We start from the raw sequence: 22,774 nt of genomic DNA, 5'->3' as shown, positions 1-22,774 counted from the left end.
TACATAAACTCTACCATTGAATTGGCCTTGCCAAAATGTGTAAGATTGTGTTATTTTGTTAAAATAAAATATATTTATAAAAAGTTATTAAACCTAAAGCGAAGGGGTACTGAAATCGAGGTACGATATACCAAAAAATGTGGGTTTCGGTTAAACTGTGTTTATTCTAAAACTTCTCAATATTTTCAGCTAAAACCTTGGATATCACCGTTTTATAGACAGATCTATCTGTGTTGAAATTTAAAAAAAAATCGATTGAACCATGGTGACATGAGTGGTCGAAATCTTATGGAATGACCCCGTGGTATAAAAATGAACATAGACACAATATAGAGCTCCTATATGTGACTTCCTATTTTATTTGTAAAGTTATGATTTAGGTAATTTTGAGTGCTTCGTGCGAGCTTCGCGTTACATTTGGTTTTTAATAGCTTGGATCTTAATCACAGTTGGCCATTATAAAATCTAACGAAATAATTTTTTCTAGTACGACCATTAAAATGCAGCCATTGCGCGAAATTAGAAATACCGTGTAACGAGAAAGAATTCTACACTTGTTACAAAGGGGATCCGCTGGATTTTGAAAAATGCAAATGTACTCCCAAACGAGGTAAGTTCCAAATACATCAGCTGCAACAACAAAAAAAACAGAAAAAAATTGAATCGCTATTTTAAAAGGCAAAGTATAAAATACCTACCATTTTGAAAGTCGATATAGACTCTTTCAAGATTAAAATCACTCATTACTAATAATCACCCATTTGTCGACCCCCGAATAATCCTGTCGCAAAGTAATCGTACTTGAGCGGAAAATCGTTGATGATTTTGAAGAAAGCCGACCATCTATGAATAAATAATGGAGAGGAGTTGACGACAGTGACTACGGTTACATGGGGCTGTCGACGTAAGGGAACGTCGACGTTCGGAAAAGGGGAGCGGTTACATGGTCATCGCTTCAAAAAATTCTAAGGATTTTTTCCTCCAAAGTAGGGGTTTTTGCCGATCCTTAAAACTATACTTCACTTGCGTTTTAGTATATAATTTTAAGGTTTCTACTGTTATTCAATTATAAAATAATTTTTTTTAGATATAAATATGTAAAGTATTTCATATAATTATGTACGAAATTCTTCGCCGTTTTAATGCAGAATTATAATTATAACATAATTTTAATATTAATTAAGGTATAATATCCCCGATTAACCTTGTGATCTGCTCCTCACATTATTGTTAAATTCAATTAATATTTAGTGAACATAAACTTGGAACCGTAATCTTTTAATGAAAATATTTCTGAAAACATTAACTTAATAATTTTCTTATAAGGTATAGGGTAGTTATTTTAATTATTATATAAATATAAAAATAAATATAAATAGTAAATAATATAAAAACTCAAATGAAAACGTATTTATTTCGGAGCAGTCGGATATGTGGTAGGAAAAATCCTTACTAGCCAAGGGAACGTCGTCGTTGAGGGGTTACATGCAGCGCCGAACCTCGACGTAAGGCGTTAAGTCGACCGTTCGAGGTAGTTTTCGTTAAGTCGACGTATCATCCCGAACGTCGACGTTCGCGCGGTTACATGCGAAAAATAAACGTCGACGTTCCCTTAAGTCGACGTTCACAGCCCCATGTAACCGTAGTCAGTGTTTCTCTCAGAAAATTTTCTTCGGCGGGGGGGTTTCCCAGACATTCGGGGGTGCTGGCAGTGGCGTTGGAAAAAGGGGAATCTCCGGGGGGGGGGTAGATTTTCTCCGGGGGGGGGGCTTCGTCCCCCCGTATAGATGCCTGAAAGCAAAAGTAAATAGGGGGAGAAAGTCTATCAGTGCCTCCAGATTTTACCTTCCACCATGCTTGACACCCTTTTTAAAGAGCTAGTGATCACGTGATATTTCTAACCAATAAGGATAGCACATTACGCGCGAAGTAGTGCATTTGTGGTATTCCGGTCCGCGCTGAAGATGAAAATTTTGAATTTTATTCCCTGGCAACCATGTCACCACCTCGCGAATTCAAATAGTCTCTCTGTCAAATGTTGACCACTATTTCCTTCGATAACGGTTGATTTTAATTAATAATTACTATATCAATTGTAAAATAAACAAAAAAAGCTCGTAGCTGTATCTATTATTTCAGTTAATCTTGCAAATTGTTAGGCCTTAACATCGTAGATTTACCAATTAGTTCCGATCTCTGCTCTAAGATGGCGCCACGCTCTCCACTATTTAAGTGAGCGTTTTTCTAGTTACGGTTTATTTCTTTTCAAAAGTCATGTTATTATTTTTTAAATGTCGAATTTTAGTTTCTATCATATATCTACTTTATTTAGGAACTAATTTAACCAAATTATCGAAAGTAAAAGTTTAATATTCACGTATTTTATAGAGAACTATTTTTCATCGTGGTGGAGTACAACCGATACATTTGTGTCCCTGTAAAAAGGCGAGGGGGAAGTCATTTCCGAAGCCCAAAAATTTTACCCCTCAAATAAGACGTCGTGCGGTTGGACCCAAGTGCCAGACTTTCTCCCCCTTATTACTTTTGCTGAAAGAAACACTGGTTGACGACACCGGAAGTCTATCGCAGCCTTCTTGCCCCCCCCCCCCTTGGCGAAAACTTTATTTAGGCCTTTATGCTCTCCTCTCCAGTAATCCACTCTTCGCTACGCCCCTGTCTATGAATAAAAAGAATCCTAAGATTGATAATGAAATCGTTCACTTTTCCAAATTATGACAAAACATACCGTTTTATTGCGCAGAAACCCGTTTGAAACTCTGGAAAAATTGTAATCGATAAAATTGGCCTATCGATAACCGTGACCGATGTCATACCGTTCTCGGAAATGAATGATAATAAATTAAGTGACATTTCCCGAAACGGGAATGGGAAACTAAACAGAATTATTTTGCGAAAGAAGCGATGGTTTACTAATACAGCGTTTGCGTATTTCTCTGTAGTGCATGGGCGATGCGCGCGATTAGCGAGGATCCTCAATAAGAAGAAGCTAAAAGGTGATTACCCAAAAGAAAATGAAGTATTTAAAGGGAACGTGAAGTGCGAGACGGATGATGAAACTAAAACGGTGAAATGTGACTTCTCCTGCCCCAAAGGTATCGAGCTCGATGGACAACCGTCTTTAACATGTGATTTTAGGGGCGAATTGAGTGGGAATCTTCCTAATTGCCAAGGTAAGACATTTAGAACCCTACTTTTTTGGTAGGATGCGCCATAGCTTCTTTCTTTTCTCGCTCATGGCGCTAGTCTAGAGCGATAGTAGAAACACCCAATTCTTCAATTAGAGGAAGCGTGCCCGCCCTGAAGAGGTTTTATCACTTGAAACCTTTGTTTCATATTAATGTTTATTTTTTAAATACACCCTTAATTAACATATGAACAACAATATTCGAGCTATAAATTAATTATTTTCATTACAGTTTGGATACTTATTTAAATATAATTTCTTAATAATGAAGTACGTGGATTTAGATTCACGAAAGGCGTTAGTAGATATGAGAAATTAAAGCACTATCAAAGCGGGGATACTTTTAATGGGATAATTCCTCATAAACCACTGTATTTCACACTATATTATAACACGTGGTCAGAAAAATGAGGGGAGGGAATTGTGTATTGCCCCAAATTCCTGAAAAGGTTATACCCCGTTTAACAAAGTGTTTCTCACTCTGTGCACACTGGTTCTTTCGGGTTACTTTATTCGATTTTTCGCGCACCCTTCAGCCGTTGGGATTTTTGGGGTTTTTTTTTTTAATTTCTCGAAACGTATCACAGCTGAGCTAGTGAAAACAATTGTCATTTTTATTCAATTACGACTATCTTTCATAATCGATCGTCCCAAATCTTACCATTTTGATATATTTTGCTGAATTCATGACACTAAAAGGTGCAAAATTAATTATCTTCGTTATACAAGCGTAACAGTGCCCGTTTTTGAACAACTAACGAAATTGTTGAGGGTAGGTGCGGCCCCGATGCGACCTACGAGCGTGAAAGTGACGAACCAATCAATTGACTATTCTGAGAAAACACTACGAGATCCTAAATATACGCCAGATTCACTTTGAAAGTTAGGAAATCAAAAGCGCTAAATTAGACTTGTTCGTTTCTAACTAGGTCACGTTAGAAAATCTACCAGCAGAATAGCAGGACTATATACCTTGAAAACCTAGTACGTCCATGGTAATTATTAATAAAGAAAACAGTTTCGAAAAGGTCTCATGGGTAAAAAAAAAATAAAAACTTTTTGATTTTAATAAAAAGTTTTTTTACCCATGAGACCTTTTCAAAACTGTTTTCTTTACTATATACCTCTTCTTGGAATGCTTATCTTGCCGTATCGGATATGGTAAGATCCCCTCTGTGCGCGCTCCCCTATTACGTAGTTGTTTGTTAAAGGGGAACGGTCAACCTTTAACCAGTTAGATAGCCCTATAGCCCATTAAAAACTAAAATTTATTGCGAAAACTGCATAAAAAATATTGAGTGTTTAATATTTAATAAAATAAAGAAATTTCGGGAAATTGAAAAGCACGCGTCTGCCGCGACACCCGGTGAGAAGTCAGTGAGACAGAAAAACAACATAAAAGCGCGCGCTGCTGAAGACGCGAAAGATTTGTTTTGCTCGCGTGACGCATTCCAGTTATAAGGGAGTTAAACCTAAATTGCGTGATTTCAAAATTTAGGATAGTTCGCAAATCGCTCATACGGGCTTAGGGGCGCTGGCGGCAGCCCCTAAGATGGCGGCGAAAATTCAAACCCAAACACCTGGCGTTATTTTTCGTTTAACTTTTTGGGCCAAAAGCTATTTTTTCAAGACAAAAAAGGTACGTGTTAGACTGTTAGTATATTGAACGTCTTGTTAATCTTTTGATACGGAAATAAGGCCATATTTGGAAAAGCTTGGCCGTTCCCCTTTAAGTTAACACAGTGACGTCAAAAAAACCCGTCAGCCACATCGAGATGAAAATCTGCCGCGATAAGCATTCTATAGAGATCGGCGGAGCAGATAAATTAACTGGCAAAATTTCAATTAATCATAAAAATTGCGGTTACACTTTTAACCGTGGATATTATCCATGGACAAAAACGATTTAGTATGGGAAAAAGCCAAAAATAACTGATTATTTTTTGGATAATTTTTGTTAATGGATATTATCCAAACAAACGGTTAATTGTTATCCAAACGCCGACCTCTGGTATATGTATTCCTGAGAATAGTTAATAAGCAGAAACACGACGATCCGCAGATCAGTTTATTTCTTATACCCGCTAATGTTTCGAAAAGTGGTGACGACGTTTCCTGCTAGTAGGGAAAGGTCACATTGGTAATTGTCTTAGCGACCCATGTAACACAAAGCAGTCGGACCGAACGCTACGATTTTGGTAGGGACGACTGGTTCGGGGCCAGGTCGGGCGTGGTGTTTTTTTAATACTAGGCGATTAGTCGGGATGTCCTAACTCGGACATGGTTGGCCCGACTAATAAAAATTACACAAACTGGCCGACAGCATATTCACCGCTTTTCCGACTAATATTTTTTTAGTCGGCCTTACTGTTTGGACTTTTGTCAGTATATAAATTAACCCCCGGTAGATCTTTAGTTGGTCGACCTAAAAACGTTGGTTTTCCCACCTTAGAATTCAATATTGGCCTGCAGTATTTCCTAAAAGTTCATTTTATTGCCGAACCTTCAGTTGGATGGATACCCCCCAAAACTGTCACGATGTTCTATCCAAGAAAATGTTGACCAATTATCTCCCCGACCTGAATTGCAAATGGGCATCTAATGAGGAAGATTATAGTTTATAAGTTTCCTAAGGCCAGTATGGTTTTACAAAACATTAAGTTTCTTTCTTCTATTGAATATAGGTGAGCGACGAATGCGCTGCACCACTAACAAGTGGGTCACACGAATTTAATTTAAAGGATTAATCTCGGGTTTTGTAGCACCACCCTGCAATTTTTTTATAATTATGAAATTTATATCTTCTTGATTTTATGCAAATAAATTAATTACTAAACTCCCCCCTTATGCGCATGCGCGATAATCCCTGAATAAAATAATCACGTGTTAATCTTAGATTTGTTTGTAAGGATAGAAACTCAACCTCGTTTCCTTAAAAACAAATACATATTATTAAATTACTAATAAATTGATGACCATCTCGGCATATGAAAATGAAGTAAAGGATGTTTCATATACCATGAGTTATAAAATCGCGTAATACTTGGTTCTTTATCTAGTTTCTTGTAAAAATCGAATTCTAAAGGAGAATGAAAAAATGACATGCGAAAATGGCTTCTGCTCCATCACGTGCAACGATAAGGCCGTTAGAACTTCGCCTTACAACATGATGTACCAATGCAGTTTTGGTAATCGATTTCACACTGATGTTTATTCAAAAAAAAGAAAAAGTTTTCCTGTAAAATTTCGTTGCGAGAGTAAGCAATTGTTTGAAAATTTATTTGTCGGTCGTTTTTATAAATGTCTAGAGAAAACGATGTTTGCATTAATTTTTTTAAATTCAATTCAATATTCACCTCGAAAATTGGCTTCAAGGTGACCAACTACGACAAAGTAGTGCCAACGCGGGCAGCTCACAAACAATTAGATTTCCGTCTGATAAACAGACATTTGGTGAACATTTTTAAAACTCCATTTGTCTCCTTAGCATAAGATCTTATCGCAGGGCTGTGCGGATAGTGGTTTTAGGCAATCGAATTGGGTACCAAGTATCAATTTTTTTTCGTCGATTATCGAGTCAGGTATTATTTTTGTAGAGCTGGGTAATCGAATCCTCGATTTAGCCAAAAAATTCCATATTCGAGTATACGGCACGTTCCGACTAAAAATGTGTTTTATTATCAAATATCGGTACTACGAAACGATTGTCTAATTTCGACTGTACTTCATCTCAAGGTCATGGAAAGGGTGGGGAAGGGGGGATAAACGGTTTTCACCGTTCAGTCATTGTTTCACCCCCTTCCCGTTTCCCTCTCTTTCAGTTATAAACCTAATCTAATATAGTAATATCGATGATGATCGAGTACTCGCACCGCCCTAGCTTCTAGCGTTAGCCTCTACAAAGCTCTGTGAAAACTGAAAAGGCTAATAACAGTGTCACGCTGTTTCATTTGACTGTGTTTTAATGTTTTCAGACCATTTTCAGATAACAGTTGCTTGCGAAACCAATTGGGTTAAGCCCGGAATCATTCGAAGATGGCTATCACATTTCAGATGCCTCACCGTTATTAATTTTACCATAACCTCTAAGTAGTCAAATGTCTATGCTGCCTATGGCGGATATGCTTGTCCAAATAGACCTATACTCTCTGCGCACTGTGTTTCAACATAGCTTTAATATATACCTGAACTGCAGAAGCCAACGTTTCTCTAATCCCGTTTGGTGCAATGCTAGCTTGAAGTGCCTCAAAAGAGAAATTTCGATATTTCCTCGGATAATTCATTAACCCCGCATAGAAAAAAAAAACGCTGGCTAAGATATTTTTTTAAAAATTTTCATTTTAACGGGAATTGAAGAGACAAGTTTTGACTTCAAGTTAACTAGACAAATATTCCACGTTGAAAGGCCTCAATTGACTACTTAGAGGTATCATAAACTTACGTATCCTCCTATTAATTTTAAGTTTAATGTAATATTTTTCCACGAGATTTCATTGAGTGTATAAGTCAGGTAACATTTAAGCTAGCCGAATCAAGTTTTATGTATTGAGGCAGATTTGTTCAGATCGGTTTCTTAAAACAAGTTTTATGTATTGAAGCAGATTTGTTCAGATCGATTTCTTAAACAAATGCATTAGAAACTATTTAAGAACAATAGGTGTTTCTATAAAATGTAACAATAAAAAATAGAATTATAAAATGTTTTTATCTGCGTTACGAGCGCAAGTTACTTAAGTGCTTTACCTGCGTACGAGTTTTGCAGGCGGGTTTTCAAATTACGAAAGGTCTCGCGACTGCAGCGCGTGCTCTCTACCTTCAAGAGCTACAGCTAAGTGACGTAGTCAATACACTATCACATGCCCGGTCGTATTTTGTAGAAACACCTATTGCTGTGTCACGCGAATTTAAAAGATTTACCTGATCTTTTTAACTGATTATCTTCAGAAATCTGAGAATTACATCCTAAATGACCTGATAAGTTAGACGTTGGAAGCGCTGCTGTGTTTTTTAATTTCATTGATTTTTTCATAATTTTGTCTGACTATTTACATCGACTTTATTTCAGGTAAACGAACATGCGGCGGCAAAAAATTAACTATATCTCCAAATCAGTTTATATTTTACGATGCTTTAAAATATTATGTTGTAAAATGCAAAGAAGGATTTGTCGGGGAAAAGGGAGTAAGCGAAGTTCATTTAGGTTGTCATGGCAACCAATGGAGGGATGCTAATAATAAAGACTTAAAGTGCATTGAGGGTAAGTAATTATATTCGAATTTGAAGTTAGCGTATAAGGTCGTATTGATATACTGATTAACGGAAACAAATTGCCTCCCTGTTTATAGGTCCATCGCGGTCTGTTCTAGGAATATCTGGCTCTATTAAGTTAGGTTTAATTAAAATAACGCATTATATTTAGATAAAATTAAAATATAAGTAAGAATTAAATGAATATTACATTAAAATCAACCATTATATAAATATTAAACTGATATTCAAATATTATTAATTACTGCGCTTTCTGTGTGTTTTGGCCACTTCAGGATATAGCCAGGCGATAAGTAACAAAATGTAGTTTAATGTAGGCTTTATAGATTAGTCTTTAATCTTAATTTACTAACTCAGACATATCAATGACGCCCAAAACAAACATAAAAATGTAAAATTAATTAACTATTTTACATCGACAACCTACCAAACTTCATCAGTAATCGTGTTATAACCGCGAGAGGTTATTTGACGTGATAACACCTAAACCTTTTTAAGTATCAAAATCTGATGGAAGGATTATTTTAACCATCTTCCGATAATAGTTAGTTGTTTAAAACTATTCCGAATAAACACATGAAAATAAAAAATCATTCGTTTCCTTCAACTGAATTTATTATCCGAGTTATCAGCACAGAAAATAAACATTTCATTATCTTTATGCGAATCATTGTGCTCTAGCAAAGAAGCTTTAGGCTAAAAAAGAAAACACTTTCCCTAAATGTTTTTATTATTTACCAATAAGACAACGTTATGTTAGTCTACAATATCTGGCAGATTCTCAATGTATTCTTCTCACACTGAAGGATATTCAAAGTACCGTATACGAAATATTTTTTCTGGTTTGAGAAATCCCGATAAGTAATAGAAATCTTGCAAAAATAGATATTAACAAATTCATAAATTTAGAAAAAAATATGGAAAATCTCATAAAACAAAAAGAACTATTGAAAATCTCATAAAACAAAAAGAACTATTGAAAATCTCATAGAACAAAAATAAATATTGAAAATCTCATAAAACCAAAAGAAATATTGAAAATCTCATAAAACAAAAAGAACTATTGAAAATCTCATAAAACAAAAAGAACTATTGAAAATCTCATAGAACAAAAATAAATATTGAAAATCTCATAAAACCAAAAGAAATATTGAAAATCTCATAAAAATAAAAGAAATTTCAAAAATCTCAAAAAATATTAAAACATTAAGAAATATTTGAAATATTTAGTATATAAAAATAAATAAGTACAAAGACTATAATTCTTTGGAAATCAACCGCTGTAAACTATTTTCGAAGTGGCTAGCCATAGACCCACAATAACATACATAGAAAAGCAACGCTTTTTATATGAAAAAAGGGTCTTATTGCGGAAAACTGAAGTAAATGGAAAGTAACTAAAGTTCATTTTTGTCCAACGGGGAAGGATGGTAAAACGTCACCAGAAGACGTCAGTTTCAGGGAACCAATAAAATTGTGATTTTATTTCATAGGGCGTGATGTGAATTGAAAGAAAGGATTAAAAAGTGAAAATTAGTCGGGTGAAGCCATTCGTTTCAAAACGTGGAGGCGAAACTTGTAGTAGTGTAGACGTATATATTCCAGTTCTCTCAATTTTAATAATTTTTTTATTATTTAAAAATACGAAATTTGGATTTAAATAGAGGGCTTTTTTTGAAGAAGAAAGTTACCAATCGCTCCATTTCCATTTCCTTTGCAATATTTTTTCTATTTGAGCTTAACTTTTTATCAAATTCCCATTCTACATTTAAAGTGTCGCGAACAAAGGGAAAATACATTCCTGAACTCAAAATCAACTTTCAATCCATTACTTAACCAAAAATAGGAGATCAATCAGATCCCAACAAACAATTGGGGTTATCTTTTGGTAAATGCTGGAAAGCGATTCGTCATTAACACTGCTGAATACTGCGAGGGGTAAGACACACTGCGAACTCGGCGTACACTGCCGTACCTTTGACAGTTTTAAATGGAACTCGCGAACTCTTGAGAATATGAACCTTTAACAGCGCTAAATGCACGAACTCGGTGTACAGGTTATCTGAGCACATCTTACCCCTCGGAATACTGTTCACGTATGATTGTTTTACACCTCCGATTAAATAAATCGTTAATGTTATTACAGATACGAAAAGGATGGAGCATTACAGTAAGAATACACCCTTTTCTATTGAATTATCTTCTGTTTTCACTCGATTTGACAGCAGATTCCGCTATTAAATAGCAAAGATTCATTTGCAAAATTTGCAGCAAATCTCATCTAGCTCCTCCCGTGTGAGAGAAGATACGAACAATCAAATTTTGCATCCTTAACTTAGACGATTTTCCCCGCGTTTAGATTTTTAAGGCAAGCTCGGTTTAACTACCAAACTCTATCTAGACTTCAACCCTTGCTGTTTATTCTGTTCGTAAGACCAAAAATGAAGGTAGGGGGAATAAATTCGGTATGATAAAATAGCTTCCCAAAACTACTGGCTTACGAAGTAGATATATGTTGATAAGCGGAAGTATAAGGTCATACCTTAATTGAAAATTAAATAGTATTTACTTTGAGAAGCAAGTATAGACTAATAAAAAAATGGCTCTACTACTAGCTCTCGTAAAATTCAACCGTTTCCCAAAATGAAAAAGGCGTAGTGAAATATTATTTAATAAACAATAGTATTAAATTTAATTTAATATGGTGACCAATCAGTTCACAGGTTATCGATTGTTCTTAAGGTCTATTCACACGAGCCAACTTTTTGATCCAACTAGATGAGTCAACTTTGAGTTGAGTAAACTAGTTGGTTCGTGTGAATAAAAGTTCGATGAGTTGATCCACCAAAAAAGTACGCGAGAAAAAAATGGATCACTGATCCATTTTTGCTGACTCAGCATTTTGATTTGAAAAGTTGGCTCGTGTGAAAAGGCCTTGCGTTGACTTCGTGTTGTCGGTGGACGATTCACGTATTTAGAGAAAAGCGGAATCTACATTTTTCGCTTTTTGAGCATTGTGTATATTTTGAAAAACTTAGGCGAGAACGGAATACCTTAGGGAAATATGAAAAATAAATTCATCTTATATGTATCATATGGCGTGCTGGTGAGTTGGTCGTTCTGGTTTCACGAAAAATCCAAAGTTCGAATCAAATGATGACTCTTCCTTGGTGAGAAGTTAAAGTTAACAGTCAGAATGTGTCGAAATTCCACGCGGTGTCAATGACCTTCCCACAATAAGCCCTTCTATAAAGTCATTACGATTGCCGAACTTGTTTTAATGCATCGCTTTCGTCACGAGACACGTGGGATTTCAGTTCAGTTTTGAAGGTTAGATCTTTATAAAAAGGGCGACTCGTTAAATTTTAATTGGCTATCATAGTGAAACGTCACGAGTGACGCGCCCGATACATCTAAACAAGAAGGCCCATGTTACCCTATAGAAAGGCCTATTAAAATTACGAGGGTTGTTTTTTCACCAATTTAAAAAGCATAGCTTTTTCCCCTGCCATCATAGTACGGGTAAAAGAGGGTAGCTCACCGGAAAAATTCGTCCCAACTTGCAATGTGGTCTAAAAATTCTATTTTGGTGTCTACTTTGAGGATCCGATGAGCCCACTGCAGCGATGCAGTGTGGACAACACAGTTTGGTGGGGGGAAAAGGGGGCAGAAGGGGCCGTGTTTGGTGTTGTTCCCGATGCTAACCTTTACCTGAGTCGAATGCGACCAACCACATGCCCGTAGGATGAACCGTGTCCGAGTTATGGCCGAATTTGTACTGAAGCACGTGGTTTTTTCTCTAATATGAAACAAAATCCCCAAATGTTTAATCTAGCAATCGGGTCAAGCTGGGTATTGTTTCTGTAGTATGTTTTGACGCTGAGTCGAATGAGACTAATAGTTTGGGAGTTATGGCCAAAAGGATATTAAAAACAATTTACGCATTATTTTGTGTCGAATCGAATAAGACCAACCGCAATTCCGAAGGATCAGCGCCGGCCCTAGCCCTTGGTCAGGGTAGAGGGAGATATTTTTTTCTATTGTTGCCACGCCGTCCCGCGCCTCTCAAAGGGAATTTCGGTGCCCCTTTCCACCTGGCCGCTGTCGTGGCGCCTAGAGTGACTGCTCCACTTGCTCTACCCTAGGGCCGGCGCTGCGTAGGATGAATCGTTTCCAAGTTATAACGAAATATGAGCGAACAATAAATGGTGTTTCTCTAAAAAGTTTGAAAATATTCATTTTAACCGCCACCCGTGTCTACAATTTGCTCCCCGGACCACCACAAAGAATTCAGCTTACGTACTACTACCTGCTGAGTTGAATGAGAGCAACCGCAGAACCGTGGAATGAATATATAACGAGTGATGACGGAATTTACATTAGATAATTGACATTTAATCCTCAAACAGGTTCTGAAAATGGTTTTCTTATTTTTTTATTTTTTTATCATCATTTTTGTGTGTTTGCTACAAGAATTGATTGAGAGATGTTTAAAAACAGGTACAATCAATCACATTTTTACTTAGTGAAAATTACATCAGACAATACAACTAAATAGAATGAATGAATAATAATAATAAATAATATATCTGAAATTTTATTAAATATCATCTTCGGTATCGCAAATCACGTCGTCAATAATAGTTCCTCGCAGTATCTGTATACCGTCGTGTACTGGATACCGCTCTTCACGCATGAGCGCTGTCCGGTAGAGCAATTACGCTTACACGAACTAAAGATGAGTGACATAATGGCGTGCGGAGCAGGAGGTAACGTCATCTGTATGGGGCTGAGGTATCCATGCTGACGGGTCCAGCCCCGTTCCTCCGGATTTAGCTTGTACCCCAACCATTGTTGCACTTGATAATAGGTCCGATATGAGTGTCTTGACGCACTAGCTGAGGTAAGGGATAACGCCTCCAGCTTTGCTGCCATCTCTTTCAAGGATTGCTTGAAGACGGAGTACCTGGGTTGATAGAGGATGGTGCTACGTTCTTTGGCTTTGTTGATTTGTAGGAAGATATTTCTTCCAGCCTTAGATACATCGACGGCTGTAGTATAAATGTTATTGAACGTGTCAGCCAGTGTGATGAGGGTGGGATCTTTTTCAAACATGGGCAGCAGCTGTTTCTTACCCTTTCCATGTATGGCGCAAGTAGTATACCGTAAATGCGTGCACCATCAGGATATACACTTTTATTCTACGGTGTTGCCGCTGAATGTGCCCGAGGAAAAAAAATTGCTAGATCGGTACTCTGCCTATTTTAGGTTTCAAAAGTAGCACAGGGTGATCTGCTGTGGCACGAGCTGTCAGTATGACGATGTCTACGTCTTGGGCAAGGAATGTGATGATAGGTTTAGAGCGGTTTCAACGATAAGCACATCAGCGTCTCCTTCAGCTTGTCTGATATCAAAGTTTTTTAGTCTGAGAGCAGCAGTCAACATGCGTAATCACTGTTTCTTGTTTTCCGAGTTGGCTAGGAATTTCTCTTGGTTTGCGTACACTGGAGTAGTTTTAGTTATGTGAAATTGAGGGGCGAAGTTTTGGTACGTTCTGAGTTGCTCACGTCTTCTGGTACTATCAAACACTACAAATACCTTAGAATCGTCATTTTGTTGTAAATATTCAAAGAACGATTCACAGTAAATAACCCCCGTCAATAATAACGTATCGCTTCTCGCCAATTCCTCATCGCCCACTCTCTGAAATTTTTAGTACATTGCTGACTTCATACCGGTACTGGTGAAGAGAGACATTGAGTACGGTGATATTTCATGCTTGAAATAATTAGATAACTCGTCGGTCGGTTTCTTCCAAACAAGCATCCGTTGGTAGAGGAGCAACTGTCAACTGTAATTACTTTAATGTCAACCTTCAGTGATGTGGTGACAGCTGAAGTTGGCTAACGTTGTTGCTTCTTTTCATCTTCACATCTACGAATTTCTTTCCTGCCAACTTAGCCATGATATTAAGACCCAATTACTTGGACATGTGACCATTTATCACATCAGTACCTTTTATTCCAGTACCCAGCGACTCCACCACGTTCCCAGTGTTCGTAAATGGATTGCGAATTACTAACCACTCTTGTTATTTTTGAACGTTGACCATATCCCTTTTCAGTCTACTTTTTCTTGCGTCAACATGCTGTTCTGAAGTGGCGAACATAATTTCAGCAAAATCCTCGAGTCTGTTAGTAATTAAAGAAAGGGCTGGTTTAGATCGCCTGATGTTGAAGAACCCTTCTGAAAACCTTTTATATTCAGACTCACTCATATCAAACGGTAGAAAAGACATTTGGTGCAAGTAAATATGACACGCCTTCGCATAATGCATTTTCCCGCTGGCTATGAAATATGGACCCATCAATTTCACCAGGTTGACATGCATAATACAATTACCAGTCCTATTGGCCTTCAGAAACTTACCCATTTAAGTTATCATCTCGATGTATTGAATCCAGAGTTTAGGTCTTGGCCCCGCCCCTTTTACTCGAATCATTTCTTTGATAACTTTTGTAGTACAGCTACTAACGCTGGTATTTGCACAAAAAGCGTATTTCGTAAGTGGCATTGAGTCAAAGTGTTTGAGCAGGTTTTCAATTGATTTCTTTTCTTCTGTAGTAAAGTCAACATTCTCAATAATTAAATTCGTCAAAGCAGTCGTGACCAGGTTATGTGCCCGAATAGCACGGGCGTACGCGTGACCCGTCAGAATGTGCTTTTCTGTGTTTTCTGCATACACAAGGGCCATGATCTCTTGCAATTCTGATTCAGCCATGATGTACCCTATGGACCCAAGGAACGACATTAGTAGGTGGAATCCTCCAAGACGTACAGCGACAGCTTTCAATGATGAATTAGGAGGAGCAGACATTGTTATCTCAACAGCCTTCATGTCAAGTCGAAGGTCGAATGCGCGCTCAACGGTCATCAAAAACGCTATGTTGATTGTGTCGTGGTTGGGCGGTGGAAAAAGTTCGTTAAAGTCTGGCATAATGAACTCTTGTAGACCTGATAACTGTTTGAATGCAAGGTGCATAACTTCTACCAATCCCCTTTTCTCTACTGTCAGCGAAAGTGACTGCCGTTTCTGTTTCTCAACTCAATTCTCAGAATTAGTTATTGCTTCAATTGGAGTAATAACCTCAATACCTGCCATATTATGGTAAGTTCCGAGGCCATCTATATTTTTAACATTAAAATCGCAGTTGTCGAACGCAAATTGAACGAAAGCACCTGCCTCAATCACGGGCCCCATACTACTACGTGCTCTCATTCGATTCAGCCACATTATAAGTTGGGACGAATTTTGCCACTGGAGAGCCCTTTTTGGGCCTCTTTTACCCGTACTATCAGGTACAATATGTTGACAAGATGTCCCTGGCATCCTCTAACTCCTATCTGTATGATAAGTAGCGCTTCGTACGATGGTCGTTCGTTTGAGCTATTGGTTAGTCAGTAAGAAAGGTAAAGAGAAAGCGGTCCACGGAACAGAGGGAAACCGAGACTGTTGTTCGCTTCGTGACTGAGCTGGTTCGGCTAAAGACCGCGCAGCCTGCGGGACAGAGGGAAATCAGGGCTCAAGGACGAGCGTATTTTTTATGCTCGTCATGAGGGGGGAGCAAATCAGCCATTCGATACAGGTGGTAAAGGGGGTTTGGGACGAGAGAGAAAGGTGAGTTTTTGAGTTAATTTTTCGGGGGAAAATGGTATCACGGAAATTCTCGCAATTAAATTTTCAATCTATTAATTATTTGACTAAAACATTATTGCAACTAAATTAATTGTAACTAAACGATTATTTGCACACTGCAATTAATTTAATTGCAATTAAAATATTTACAAATTAACCATTAATTGCACGTTGCAATTAATATAATCGAAATTTAGCCATTAATTGCCCAATGCAATTAATTTAATTAAAATTAAACCATTAATCGTCCATGGAAATTAAATTAATTGTAATTAAATTTGATTGGAATTTAATCATTAATTCTACATTGCAATTAAATTAATAGCAATTAAAATTAGTTGCAATTAAACCATTAATTCCACATTGCAATTAGTTTATTTGGATTAATACCTGTTAATTATCGTTTTGATTGTTTAAAGTATCAATTAAAACTAACAATTACGTACCCTATTTAACTTTACGGATATCAGATGAACACGATTTATATATATTTATGCATATGAAATTTCTCTTAGATATATTGCTTCATTAATAAAATTTAGCACTACTCCTTGGTAGGAAACATTACTTTCATAATATCAAAAGTGACATAATAAAGACTTGGCACTCCGTAGCTTTGGCCATGGCCACCATTGTGGTCATATTTATCTCCCCACGATAAAAACTATTGAAAAAAAACTGTGACTTAGCACACTGCCAAGTCCCTATTACGAAAAGTGTGACAATATCTGTATTTTAATATGCTAAAGGTTTAATGAATGCTCGACTCGAGATCGACCACATAAAAGACTATATATTGTCGCCTTTCTGGATCTTTTTTTAGTCTATGGTAGTATATCGTAGGTAGATGGCGAAAGCATCTTCACAGAACGACGAAAAATACAAAAATACCCTAGGTTTGACAAGTGCAACTTAGTTCCTCCGTTCCTCACTACGAGGCGTTATTTGTTGGTTTTAACTTCCTTCCCTCCCCAAGGCATACTTTCCCTTCTCCCCTCCCAACTTGTATTTCGCTCGTAACATTCATTAAGAAATAGGTCCGATTGACACACTTTTGGTTTTTATTATTTTCTTTGTGTGTCGTTCATATTTCTTTAGTTTGTCGAATGTAACTATAAACTAGCAAAAGTTACAAGTCGCGACGTGTTTGTTTGTTTTGTAGGCGGTTGGCACGGCACGCAGTGCAAAGGGTACTTGCCTTTCGCTCCAGATAGGCCAGATTAATTTTAAGGATACCGCACACTCCAATTGGACAACTAGAGCAAAATGACGCTCAATGAAGCATCATTCTCTCCTCAATACAGTCCAAAAAGATCGCGCCTAGCGGCCCTCTTAAACAAATTAAGAAGTGTTGGTGATTCATCGCAAGGGCTTACAAGTCAATAATGACTTAGCCCTACAACACATATAAACTGGAAAGATATATTAAATAAAATAATTGAATTGATTATTGAACGCTAATTGGGCAAAAATAAAGAGAGCAGTAAAATAATTCTTCATAAAGAATAGTTTACATAATTATGATAGAAGCAAACATTAAAAGCCTATATTGACTGCACCGCTCTACTACGTAGCTTTTTTTGCTTCAGTTAAATCATTCTGCGTCATTTTGTCTTTAAATATCATTATAAAATCACCCTAAAAACTGAACCGGATTAACACTAATGGGGGCCCTGTGCCAAGTATAATTTGGGGCCCTTATTTTTCGACTTTTATCATGTCTAAACGCAAAACACCGAAAGAATAGGTACATTAGCTCTGAAAACGTTGTAGGGCCACGTCACTTGGTTACTTTAAATCGATCTTACAAAAATCGTAGCGCGCGCATTTTTTTATTAACGTGGCTCGCGCAAAATTGCAAGAGTTTCTTTCGTCTAAGAAATTAGGAATTGTTCCACGCAACTACTCCGAGGCTCTGAATAAGCCCGAACCTCAGAGGCCACTAAGTTAGCCCCAACCTCGGAGGTCTCCTTACATAGCCCAAACTTCGGGGGCCCTGTACCATAGCAACCTTGACACATACCTTAATACGGCCCTGCCTCCGCCCAATTTTTTTTTCCGCAACAAAGTACCTAAAGTAGCCCAATTTGGCGGGAAATCGCCCATCTTTGTTTCGCTCCTACTTACTACGCTAAGCATTTTCCATCGCACTACACATTGGTTCGGACGCCACTCTCCAGTCCGCGCCCTTTACAATAATCTGTTTTAATTGTTAGTGTTTCATCAAATGTATTAAAAGATTGAAAATTGATTTGTTGTTACTTGTGAAAAGTCACGATTAATAATTGGTTGGCTTTTAATTGTGACTACAGTATATAACAAATAATCAATTGTTAGTCGTGAGTTTTCACAATCACAATTAATTAATTGTTAATTTTTATAGTCGTGATTAACAATTTATTAAATGTTAATTGTTAATTGTGAAAAGTCACGATTAACAATTGGTTAGTTTTTAATTGCGCGACACTATATAACAATTTATAAATTTTTAATCGTGAGTTTTCACAATTACAATTAATTAAATGTTAATTTTTATAGCCGTGATTAACAATTAATTAATTAAGTTTTAGTTGCCCCAGCAATTAAAATTTGCCCAACACAGGTTGTACCATGGAAACTTTTACATGTTAAAAAGGTGGATTTATTTTGAAGTGTAAAACGGAAATTCTCGCATGGGAAAAAGGGGAGGGGGTCTTACTGGTGGAGGTTTGGGACGGTAAAGAATACAAGTTTTTGCGGAAAAAAGGGTAGTATGGAAATTTTCGCATGGGAAAAGGGGGTTAGGGGTCTAAGTGGTGGAGATTTGGGACGAGAGGGAAATGCAAGTTTTTGAGTTTTTTTCGGGGGTAAAACGGTACCACGGAAAATTTTCGCAAGGGTAAAAAGGGATGGGGGGGGCCTTACTGGTGGAGGTTTGGGACGAGAGAGAAATAAGAGTTTCTGAGTTATTTTCCTGGGGGGAAAACGGTACCATGAAAATTATCGCTTGTGAAAAAGTGGGAGGAGGGCCTTACTGGGGGATGTTTGGGACGAGAGAGTAGGCGCGTTTTTGAGTTATTGTTGCATGTAAAAGGTTAAGACGAAAATTCTCGCATGGGAAAAGGGTGCCTTGGATATTTTAACATGTGAAAAAGGCGTAGGGGGGCTAACTGGCTTGGAGTGTATCTCGAAACACACAACTAGCTCAGCTTCTACAAAAATACGTTGCACAGATAAATTACGCACATGTTTAATTGCCAAAATGTTGGCAGGATAATTGTGTGGGAGCTCTTTAACGCTTTGACCCTAACACAAGGTATAACCAGAGCTGGAGAGATAATATTACGTGGGAAAATACAATACAGCGGTAGGGACCCTTGGCACTGTCCACCAGGAGGCATTTATAATTCCCTAAAACATCAGTGCTTTTTCAAACCAGGAGGGCTATTCTGTAAAAATAAAAAATGACCAAAAAACATGATCCGTCAAAAATGACAATGTGGTTGTGCAGAAGAGGAAAATCGGGCCCAAATGCAAGATATGAAAACGGGCCCTTGTGACATGTCAATTTTTGCGTGTTCCAATTAAAGCGATTGGGTGCGTTGGCCTATTTACGTCACTGCTTTCCAATATCGTGATAATGACATCACGGTAATATCGTGATTATGACATCACGGAAATATTTTCTATAAAAATATAAATGTTTAAGGCGTTCTTTCGTGAGACAGCCGATCGGACAGTTTGCTAAGTAAAAGTTTATGGGCCCCATTACTGGGGTGGGCCCTGCATTGGCTGCATTGACGTATTTACGCCACTGGAGGCTGCTATCGAAATATCAAACAATCGATAGTATTGGTCAAATTCAAAACGTGGCGTTTTGTTATGCTGATGCAAATGATTTTAAAGAAATGCTTCCACATACGGTCGATGGTGGCATTTTAATTCGTGAGAACAAAAAAATAAACATATTGGTTGTGCGCTTAATCATTTAGTTAATAATTTGACTAAAATACCGGATAAGCGAAACATACGGCCACTACTAAAACTTTAACTAAAACAATTGATAGTTTAATATTTCGATAGTCTCACCTTCTCAACATGCTCATTTCCATTTTTGACGGATCGAGATTTTTATGAAAATTTTGGTTTTTAAAGAAAAGCCTCCCAGGAAACTTTCTAAGTAGACTTACCAGCAAATGAGTCTTAAGAAGCCCAAGTTTTTTCTCACGATAAAGATCTTGGATAATTTTTCTTGGTCTATTTCCACTTAAAATCACGTATTTAGACGGTTAAAAATCGCGGAAGGTAAGTAAACTTCTATTCAAGAAAATACTTAATGCTATTTTGACGGTCACGTCGGCCATCGCAGTAATTTTCAGAAATTCCAATTATTTACATTTATAATATCTTGGTAGTAGCGAGGGGCAGGTCACTTCCATTTTGGGTGCGTCTTAATCATAGTAAAATGATTAAATCAGATTAATCGTGATTAAAAAATCTAATCATGATTAGAAATTATTATCACGATTTAATCGATTTAAACGATATAATATTCTTAATCATTATAATCAAATTTCATTATTTTAATCATGATTTAATCAATATAATTGGTGGAATATAGATTTTATAACTAAAATCAAAACTAAAGTACGATAATTAATATTCATTATTAATATTGATGGTTCTATCGCAATTGTGTTTGATTCTCGTTCTAATTTCTAATCGTGATTTAATCATACTAATCACGATTTAATCATACTAATCATTTAATTATGATTTATTCAAAATAATCGTAATTAAGTTGAATTTAATTAAAATAATCACGATTAAATCGGATTTAATCTTTTGAGGGGTGCGTCGTTAATCAAGGAAGTGACCTGCCCCTCGGATAGTAGGGAGACCAGAGCAAATATTAAAGGGGGAGTATCTTTTAACTTCTTAGAACTTGTTTGGCGACACTGATTTCTCGATCAGCTTGATTAATTTAACGATTTTTAACTTTAGTTAACGGGCCACCAGCATGTAATATTTGTAAGATATTTCGACAAAGATGTACAAGAGGAACAGTTCTATTTTGCGATTGGAATGAAATTTCAAAAAATTGCGCTTGCGTTCCCAAACGACGTAAGCATGACCATTAATTTATACATTTGCGTAGCCAACCCTTCAAGACATCAGTCTGTCACGTGGGAGGACTTTAGTTTCAGTGCATGGTCACCATTGTGGTGCGGAAATTTAAGTGCAGGTACGGCTAGAGTGGCTCTCCGATTGGCCTAAAAAAGCCCCGGATGGCTTCGACTATATTGGGATACAGGACATTTTTACAAGAAGATACTGCGCAACACGTTTACAGAAAAATCTGTAAAATTTATTGCGCTTTCTTTGTTATTACAAACATTCCTAAAAATATACAAAATAACTATTTTTGTACCTTAAAGGTATTTTCTGTAAAATAAACCGAAACGGTTTGGATAATTTAAAACTGTAGTTAATTCAATATCAAGGCGGTGAACTTGCTAGTTTACGAAGTAAAAAATTACAGAAGTACCGGCTTAAACAAGTTGTGTCTGTGAAATCTTCAGTAAGATTCTGTAAAAATAAGTTCGATTTTTTTAAATTGTATTTTTTGCGTATACCCGGATTTTTAAATACACATGTCCAAAGCCATAATTTTTAATGAACTAACGTGTTACCCTAAAATTCTATTTCCAAAAAAAAGAGCATTTGGATAAAAATTAATATTTATAATATAAACCAACAGAACATGTATAAAATCATTTCAAAAGAGGCGCTCTAATGGTTGCCTTTGTATTAGGGCTTATGACCAAACAAGTTATTGGAGAGGGTCTTACGAAGGGGACATCTTGGGCCCGCTTGTTGACGCTCTGATGTACAAGAATATATTTTTTTTATCAAATATAAATGAACTATGCAACATGTACTTAATACATCGGGAGGGGGTGGGCCGGACAAATGTCTGTGCTTGTTGGTATTGCAAGTGTTTTTACCAAACCAACTCAATGAAATCTGTTTCATGTTCCCCTCCTGTAGTATACGTTGGAAGTCACCGAAATCATTTCATGTTCCCCTCCTGTAGTGTGTGACGGAAGTCCCCGCAATCAGCTTCATTTTTCCCTCCTGTGGTGTGCGATAGAAGTTTGAATATTGTTGAACCTCATAATTTTACATGTATAAGAATAACTTTAAATCTGTTAAACCTCACATTTTTCCCTCGATTCGTTTTGATTAAATAAAAATAATTATGATTAGATAGGCTAATACCCAAGGCTCCACGATAGGCAAAAGTCATTGAGCGTCATTTCATTCCATTTAAACCGGTGGCCAGGTTACAATGGGCAGGAGAGTCGTAGCAAGCCCTTCATGCCGCGTGTGGATACAGCTCGATCCTACACTTACAAACTTGTTAAGGTTATTGATAAAAGTATCTCGGTGGAAAACCCCTTCAAACAGTGAGGAGGTTAAAGGAGGTGTGCCACGATCTCACTCAATGAAACAAGTTTGGAGGCACCCTACTCTTTATATGCTATCCGTAACTGAAGGGCAGCATCGGAAACGTAGCCTATATTTTATACTACCGAGTGTAATCTACAAAAGATTTTTTTAAT

General features: G+C 37.0%; 1 protein-coding gene across 1 annotated transcript in view; it reads left to right on the top strand.

The window, feature by feature from the left end:
• The window catches only part of LOC149926032 (sushi, von Willebrand factor type A, EGF and pentraxin domain-containing protein 1-like), a 64,918-nt gene that overhangs the window by 27,594 nt on the left and 14,550 nt on the right, over positions 1-22,774 (top strand). The window contains exons 9-14 of the mRNA XM_090162010.1: positions 488-610; positions 2,961-3,191; positions 6,265-6,462; positions 8,271-8,462; positions 10,620-10,643; positions 21,153-21,272. Coding sequence (XP_090018136.1) covers positions 488-610; positions 2,961-3,191; positions 6,265-6,462; positions 8,271-8,462; positions 10,620-10,643; positions 21,153-21,272 — 888 coding nt within the window. The remainder of the gene's footprint in view (positions 1-487; positions 611-2,960; positions 3,192-6,264; positions 6,463-8,270; positions 8,463-10,619; positions 10,644-21,152; positions 21,273-22,774) is intronic.

The sequence above is a fragment of the Leiobunum rupestre genome, chromosome 10 (genome assembly GCF_980474605.1).
Source record: "Leiobunum rupestre chromosome 10, qqLeiRupe1.1.hap1, whole genome shotgun sequence".
Classification (NCBI taxonomy): Eukaryota; Metazoa; Arthropoda; class Arachnida; order Opiliones; family Sclerosomatidae; genus Leiobunum; species Leiobunum rupestre.
This window is presented reverse-complemented; position numbering and strand designations above follow the sequence as displayed.